At 30.4% G+C, this 8,868-nt stretch overlaps 1 protein-coding gene across 2 annotated transcripts; it reads right to left on the reverse strand.

Annotated features, from left to right (window-relative positions):
* Positions 1-445: 445 nt before the first annotated feature.
* On the reverse strand, positions 446-5,418 carry LOC101248101 (E3 ubiquitin-protein ligase BOI). Of its 2 annotated transcripts, none has more exons than XM_010322264.4 (5): positions 5,069-5,418; positions 4,912-4,992; positions 3,490-3,640; positions 1,789-2,144; positions 446-1,115 (listed from the first exon to the last, which is right to left on the reverse strand). In XM_010322264.4, the coding sequence occupies exons 3-5, from the start codon at positions 3,599-3,601 to the stop codon at positions 579-581; spliced, it is 1,005 nt and encodes a 334-aa protein (XP_010320566.1). In that variant the 5' UTR covers positions 3,602-3,640; positions 4,912-4,992; positions 5,069-5,418; the 3' UTR covers positions 446-578. The 2 variants fall into 2 exon arrangements, with proteins under 2 accessions (XP_010320566.1, XP_004238654.1); XM_004238606.5 differs by having other exon boundaries at positions 5,073-5,309.
* Between the last annotated feature and the right edge of the window lie 3,450 nt (positions 5,419-8,868).

Genomic DNA, 8,868 nt, shown 5'->3' on the forward strand with positions numbered 1-8,868 from the left:
TTGATGCGCCATTGCTCCTTTTTCAATTAAGAGTTTTCGAATTTAAATTATGCGTATGAATATAAAATAGTCGAGTTTTTTTTTATTGCTCTTTCTGTTCTTTTTTTTATTATTGTTGTAAAGTCGTTGAGATTATGAAAAATAATATTGCAATAACAATTTGATAACATGCCAAGTGTGAAATAATTTTTGGTAAACATAAACATCTTTCAAGACACCAAATGTTTGTTAAGCAACATTGATAATTACTTCTTACCATTCAAACAAAGCATGTTATCCCATAATATATGCAATTAATCAGAACAAAATATAAATATAAATTTTTAAACTAAGATTTATAATTTTTTAAGTGGATAGAAGTTGCTACTTATTTCTGAGGATTAATATCAAACAAAATATGATCCATGGCTGTCTAGAGCAAATCAAATATTGATAAGAAAACAAATTTAAGGCCAAATGAAGCATCAAGAATAAGTATGATAGTTAAAGAAGTTGCTTCTGTACATTAAATCCACAACAATTATCTAAAATGTGTATGAGATTATTTCTTGTGCCTTAGTCTTATTTCTGTTCATATTTCAAGACAAGAACACTTCAACACTAGCAGTTGTCATCAACTGGCAGATAGGACATACACTAACTAATCCTTCACAATCTTTACACAAACACAAGTGTCTACAAGGCATCAATAAGATGCATACCTCCTTTAATTTGCATACCTTGCAGATAATGCCTTTTTTCGTCGATGCACACTTACCAGAACCACTAGGAATATTGCTGAGCCTATTGTTTCGATCAATGTAGGATGCAGCATCATCTAGCTCATTGTCTCCCATCCCTTCTTTTCCTTGTTCAGCAGATTGCATCGCTTGCTGAAGGTTCGTTTTTAAAGTGTTGACTAAAGATTCGTTACACTTGGCTCTGTAACACCAATTTTGCGCCTCAGCTGTAACTTGCTTCATCCGTTCAACTAGTTCTCTGTTCTTCTGATTTATGTTCTCTAACTCAATATCCTTCTCTTGCAACTTAGTGCCAACATTCTTCTCGACTGCACTCAGTAACGAAGCCATATGTCTCTGCTTTATGTCTCTAACACCTCTAGCCCAAGTTTCTTCCTGTAAAAAAGGTAAAAAATTAACAACATTAAATTAACTTGGGTTACAGGCCTTGTTAATTCCTTAATCATCCACACATTTTTACAATGTCTTTCTACAAAGATACTGCATATTGGTTCTTCTTATTTAATAAGACCACAGTATCATAGGTGGCGTCCAACCAATTCTAAAAATAACACCAAATTATGTTAATTTCTTACTGCTTGCACATATCTTGTAACTTCTTTCTAATAGATGTCGATATGTCTTTACTTATAATTAATACAAACAAGGTGTAATCTAGGCTCAAAGTTTCAGCCTTCAGGAGAATGGTAGGCCAAAACACATAGATGGCCCCTCAAACTTGGTACTCTTTCGGCTTTTCGTTTTAATTTGTTTGTCTTACTTTCTTTTTTGACAACTCTTTAATGTCTACTTTCCACCCAGCATGGTTAACACCACAAGATTAAAGGACATTTAGGTACATTCTTTTATTTTTTTGGATGACAAGGAAACCCGCAGCCGCTATGTTGGAGAACAAATTCATCTAGCTCAAGTCCTTACAGACTGTGGGAAGCAGGTAGACAATATTACCAAGTTCCACTGTGAGTACAAAACATGTGTATCAAAACATATATCCTTTCATTTCGGTTAAGCAAATTATATCAGATGTTAGGAAAATGCTGTACCATACCTGAGTCTTAAGATACTGATCAAATTCCTTCTTCTGGCGTTCCATTTCTGTTTTAATGTTGTCACCAAGGGACATTATAACTGATGCTGATGCATTGATACTTCCACTTGCAGAAGAGAGAGAAGAGTTGGGTTCATCGTCATCATATGATAGCTTTAAACCAGTAGATACAGGATTTTGGGCAGGAACATTTGCTGGCCGTTCAGTGTCATCATGAACCAAATTATGATTCAAGGAAAATTGAAGCTTTTGCTGCCTGGAAACACCTGCTTCGCTTCCTCGATTATGCCGAATCATAGGCGTAGCATGCTCATTTACAAAATAATTTACAGGATCAGCAGAGGATCCAAGTGGCACTGTAGCAAAAGAAAGAGCACATTGTAAATAGTAAATACTTCTTCTATATAGCAAACTACATATCAGTATGAGTTTACTAGTGGTGAAGAAAGACTACCATGCCGAGAACAAATTCACGGAAACATCAAACTAGAAATTGAGTGATGCCTTTGCCTCTAGAATTTTGTTGCAAGATCCCAAAGACTATTGATATCCTCGAGCATAAACTTAGGTGTGAAAATATAATAATGAAGTTTACCTCTTCTAATAAGAGTTGGTAACTTGGTATGCTCCTCAATTTTTTTTATAGTACACAAAATGTTCCAGTATTTGCTATGTCAGTTAATACAGGGCAACTTTTAACTCCAATTCATAAACCATATTATTGAAGTTAGGCTAAAGCTATATTTAAGGCATAGACTTCCCAACAAACTCAACTCTATTTTCAGTTCCTCTTCCCGCATTTTTACCCACCCTGCTTAAAACATTGAATAGCTGAGATATGCCTGCTAATACCTTTGGCCTTTCCTGTAAATCTTGACTTACCGAGCACAACCCAAGGCTTGTTAGTACAAATACAACATTACAGCACAATAATGGCTGTAAGATAAAACTAAGAGAAATGTGTTCATGACCACAACCCAAGGTTTAGTACAAATACCAAGAAGAACTTGAGATACACTTCTAAAAGACACCAAAAAGGTGTTCATGAGACCTTTTCGAAAAGATTAAAAAGATCCCATGAGAAATGTCAGAATTGCAGCATCAGTAGTAGAAAGACAAGATAAGACTTACCAAATAGTTAATACAGATGAAGTCACTCAATTTTTTAAAAAAAAACATGAAATGCTGATAAATATATAAGAGCATTTGAGGTTCCCTTAGCTTATATGTTTCAAATTTTCGTCATCTTTTTGTACTGATAAGTACATGAAAGACCCCTAATAGTAAGCGAAATCTAGACTACAGGCTTAGCAAGAGGTAGCTAAACTGCAACACTGGAAATAAGAGAAGAATTCTGAAACAAAATTCAATGCTGTTCTATCAAATTTGGTCGGCCACTATTAACTGTACACCTGCAACTTGGTATGCCCATTGAAGGTTCACAATAGCTATAGTGATTCAGAAAGTTCATAGAATCGATAACAATAAACAATGTTCAAAACCCATTTACAATAATTTTACAGAGCTTTACAGCTAGAAGCATCTTCGTGAACAAATAAAGATATAGCAGCAAGTGTTCAATAGATTGAAAAGCGAAAAAAAAAAAACAGATACATATACTTGCCATGCTGTTGAGAATGATATACAAATACTGAACAGCTCACAATCCAATTTACATATGTTAATAGAAGAGAAACTCACAGCTTCCGAATAATTGAAGTTGATTTGGTGCACTAGGAGGATACTGGAAACCATTCGCATCCACGAAAATTGGAAGTTGAGTGTTAGTGCCATTGCCATTGCCTCTATACATTTTCCAAGGAAAATCTACTCAGATACTGAGCAAGTTCACCTGCAGATTAAGGACACGATATACACCTTTTAAACCCAGAATTATTGGATCAAAGGTCAACAGCAATAATCAAAAGACATGGATATAAGCAATAAAAAGGTCATTTAACACCAATCAAAGTTTAGTAACCACATTTACTCATCATACTCTCTATTTAAACTGAAATGCATGGCTAATTGTAGAAATAAAGTTGTTTGAGAAATATTATCTTAAAAAATTAAAGGAGTCATCTTAAGCCACCTCACGGCTCGCGATAATGTGCTCTGATCATTTTCTACTAACCACAAAGACAGATCGACAAGTGCATCCACCATAGTAGTTGTGATGTTTCCTCTTTTATTGCTTTGAAAAAACAACTGTGTGAAGCTTTAAAGTTCCACTTCACCCTTTACAAGATTTAGATCCATAAGACTCACTGTATACAAATCTCCATTCATCTCCTCCTGGTGATGAAGAACCAAACCCCCTTCTAATCCATCCATATCTGCCAGAATATCTATGTATTTCATTTTATATAAAAATGATACACAATCTGAAAACAATGTTGCGGTGTTCAAAATCCAAAATCAAACCAATCATTTTTCTGATGGAACCTCGAATGCAAGGAAATAACAATACCATAATAAACCTAAGGATTCCAAAACAAACTTGGATGGAAAGCTTACTACATCCAACCCCCCACACCGCCCGCCCTTTTCTTTCCATTGTTGAAAAGAAAAATACCATCTTTCCTTTGTCTAGGCAAAGCTACTAATTTCAGGACACGATTGGTCGAAACGAGCAACCTTTTTTCTGGTTCCAAACAAAACTACTCCATTATCTCTACAAATTTAGAAGGTCACTCCTCCACACTTAAAAATTAATATAACAAATGCAATGTGGTATACAAATTTCAATTGTAAAGTCACCATAGGAAGTTCTCCCAAAGTTCAAGCAAAGATAAGCCTGCAAATCTGTAAAAGCATAGAGACAACAGACCAACTTAAACACACAAAGAGGAAACACTATCTCTAAATCTACAATACATCTAGAAACTTAGGAAACTAGAAAATACTTTGATCAAACAATAAAGTCTAAGAAATCCATTCCATAAAACAAAAAAAATGGGATTTTGACTCCTAAATTCAATCAATCTGATATATAGAACTCCACAACACAAATTACATACCAAATCTTGATCTTCCTAGAACTATATACTAACACGAGCAAAGGATAAAGCTTTTCATCTGAATCTGAATCTGCAATAACAAATACTAAAAAATAAAGCTTACCCAAAACCAATAACTTAAAAAGGGGTGTAAAGATAGCTTTTTTAACTTGAACTTCTTCAACAAAATGAACCCATCTTGATCCTGCAAATCCCTATGCAAGTCAAACCAAAACCCCACAATTTTTCTTCAAAAAAAATCCAATCTTGGGAATGCTTACATACAAGAAACTGCAGAAAGATGAAAATTGAAAAAAGAATAGTGACAAAAATGTTGTTGGGGGTGGGGGGTGGGACCCACAAAACAAGATATTGAAGGATTGTAAAAGCAAAAATGGCTGGAATCACGCTCTCCCTTCTGGATTTTGCAGGACTTTTCTTCTCAAAACATTTTGATTTTTTTTCTTCATATTTATTATATATATATATTCTTTGGTTTTCCCACCAACATGATCCTTTCTTGATTCTCTTTTTACAAAAATATAATCACTAATGAAGATGGGATGTTTTGCTTTTTTACATTAATGCCCCTTAAGAGAAAGGATTAATACTAGCATTTTTTTTATCACTTACTAATTAAGTATTAGTAAATTCTTGTTTTATTTGGTTATGATGTCTTACTAAGTACATTTTTTAACTTTCAATTGCTTGAATTTGCAATTTTGATTCCTTTACTAGGGAAGGTTACAAATTTCGTCAAATGTTTTATCATTTAATTGTTCATTTGTTATATTAAATTTATATTATTATTCTATATTTGAGATGGTATAATCTTAATATGAACATATTTTCTATATAAAGGACGTATACCATATAATTAAATGAATTAAAAGTTAAATATTTTAAATATATTCAACGGATAAAAAATATAATTACTCAAAAAAAGTGATTCAAACATTTTAATCTTTGGATCTTATGATGTAAAGTTGATAGTTTAACTTAAATAATTACCATTTAGGATTATGACTAGATAAAAGAAATTTTTATTCTTGAGAAGAATATTCACACAAACTAAAAGTAGATGGCTAAGAAAAATTAAATATGGTGTGCCTACAAATCACAAACAATTTATCATCCCAAACTTATATTTAATTGTGATGTTGCTATATATAATTATTTAAAACGATCTATTTATTTATTTTTCAAATAATAAAAGAAAAATAATTTAAAATTATACAATTTTCCAATTTAAAACTATACAGTTTTCCATTAAAATTAACATAAAAGATATACTCACCTCATAGCATATCTTGAATTCTGATCAGATTATAATATATCTTTAATGATATTAAAGTGTACAAAAATTGGCATGTTTAAGAATTTAATCTCACTTATGAGAATCAAGCATCACTAATCTTACATTTATGTGTGGTTCTCCTATTTATTCATTTTAATTAATTAAATAAAAGAAACTAGTATATTTCTTAAGAGGGGTATTTTGGTAACAGCATTTGCCGGTAGGCAAAGTGGGCGGTGTGTGTGCATTATGCGGGTCCCAGGTCTTTTGGCGGGTTAAATTTGGCGGGTAATGTAACCATGCCTAGTTGACTTCGAGCCCGTTTGGCTCGGCTTAAAAGCTGGTCAAACTGATTTAAAAGTTGATTTTTGACTTATTTAGCTGTTAGACAATATTCAAAATAACTTATTTTAAGTTTAAAAAAAATTATTTTAAGCCAAAAGTTAAAAGCTGGGGTAGGGGTGCTTTTCTTTTTTAGCTTATAAGCTGTTTTAAGTTGACCACAATTTTATCTTTTTGCCCTTAATATTTTTATACAATCTCTAAATTACTCATATAACCCTTACATTTCTTTCTTTCATTTTTCCCTTTTCACGTTTGACATAACAACTTTAGCACTTTTATCCAAACGCATAACTGCTTATTTTAAAAATAAATTTCAGCACTTTTAAAAATACTTTTTTAAAGCTGCTTTTATTAAACCCATCCAAACGGGCCCTTCGTCTCTACAAATTTATCAAGTATTATATTATATTATTATTACTAGATGAGTATTTATTTTATTTAAGTAATTTTAAAAAAATTTAAATATATTTAAATATTAATTTTATACTTAATATTATTTACTCAACCTATTTTTAGAAATTTTAAATTTATTATATATTTAAAATAAAATAAGATAAGAAATAATTTTATTAATTATCTATTTATTAAGAGATTAAATCAAATATGAACAAATAAAAATAAAATTGAGAGAATAAATAGATAAAAACTATTCTATTTTAAAGAAACAAAAGATTGTATAATATCCATGCAATTTTTACTTAGTAATAGTTCTGAATTTTATGACTTTAAATTAAAAATATGTTTGAATAAATCTAAATAGTCTTAAATTTTATAATTTTATACCTATTAAGTGCAAAATTGAAACTAAAAAAATATCAAAGGAAAAGATAGAAAGGACATTCTTCTAAAAATGAATTAAAAAAATTAAAAAATAAATTAATACTAAACAATACTTCATATATGATATAAAATTGTATGTAGTCTAATCCTAAAACTAGACTACAATACAATTTTCTTATTGGAAAATTTATTAAAAATAAAAACGCGTATCTCATTCTTAATGAGAAATTTGTGTTATGCATAAGTCCTTATTGGACTTCTCAAATCCAACTCAAAATTAAATTTGAAGTCTTTATATTCATATGAGATTATTTGGTGCAAGTTCTCCAAAAATATTGATGATATTGTTTGTATTTTATGCTGCTAAACAATTCCACAAGCATTTATTCATATTCAATATCTTTAAAACTACATTTTAAGGTCATAGACGCACGACATCATAATAAAATAAATATCGACAATTTATGATAAATTAAACTTATTAAGATAATAATCCAATAAGTTGATTCAATGATCATATCTTTATATGATTTAATCAAGGACCTATCATATTAATCAATCAATTAATAATAACTATCAAAAAAACAGATATAATATATTTATATTAAATAATGTAGAAATTAAGAGTGAGAAAATTTTTCTTGCACTTTCAATCATTTGATGCATGGTATTTGTACAAATTTGAAAAGAAAGATTCTATATTGATGTCTAATTATTTGTCCTACACTATAAATCAAATTTCAATATTGGAAGGTTAATATACACTGTATTTTTTTCTTACGATGAATTTATAAAACATATCAAATTAAGTTACATGATAATTGGATATCCTACTTCATATCCAAACAGCTTGATGGAACTCTTTTTTGAGACAAGCCCTCTAATAATTGTGGTGCCCTCATAATGATTTTTGGAGAAATCAACAATCAGTCTCGAGCTAGCTTGTTTTACGTTAATGTGCGCTTTAATAATTAGTTTCAAATTCGGTATAAGAACTTAGACACATGCTGCTAGATAACATTTTTAGTGCTAGATGTATAGTCATTTCACATGAAAGTGGTGATTTGAAATTTTACTCTATATAAACATCCTCTCAAATAAATAGAGCAGATTTAAAAAATTTCATAAGTTGAAGACTTGAAGGTAACAACAAAGTATCGTGGTGGAGTGATGAATACTCATTCATTCTTAATCAGAGATTTTCGATTTGAGTCACCTTTGTTAGGAAGCGTTTTACTTTTAAATAGGAACTTCCCATCTTGAATTAAAATTTAGTCAAACTTCATACCAAACAACAAATTTTAAAACATAACATTATAAAAGATTTAATCCAACTAACTTTAATTTATCCAATTCATATGTACAATATTCTCTAAGCAAAGTCTTATTCAAAATGATACAAGAAACATAACGGCCATCAATTTGACAATCAAACAAACTTAAAAACTCAATTCTCTAATAACAAACTATATAATTATAAAAAATCTCAAAACTAAACCCATGTACATACAAAGTAAAAAAACAAACAAACATTTTGTCCATTTTTTAAATCAAAAATCATGAGCTATCTTATACATGCATCTTTTTGCACTTTTTTTTTTTTAATTATTATTAGAACAGGAAAACAAATTGTCACAACTAGTTACATCCTCTACACTA

This window comes from Solanum lycopersicum, chromosome 5 (assembly GCF_036512215.1).
Source record: "Solanum lycopersicum chromosome 5, SLM_r2.1".
NCBI classification, from domain to species: Eukaryota; Viridiplantae; Streptophyta; class Magnoliopsida; order Solanales; family Solanaceae; genus Solanum; species Solanum lycopersicum.

Excerpts from the sequence above, each read along its gene's own strand:
- LOC101248101 (XM_010322264.4), bottom strand. The coding sequence starts at position 3,601 with ATGTATAGAGGCAATGGCAATGGCACTAACACTCAACTTCCAATTTTC. Across the intron at positions 2,145-3,489 it reads ACTTCAATTATTCGGAAGCT|TGCCACTTGGATCCTCTGCT; the intron begins GTGAGTTTCTCT and ends CTTTTGCTACAG. Across the intron at positions 1,116-1,788 it reads ATCAGTATCTTAAGACTCAG|GAAGAAACTTGGGCTAGAGG; the intron begins GTATGGTACAGC and ends CCTTTTTTACAG.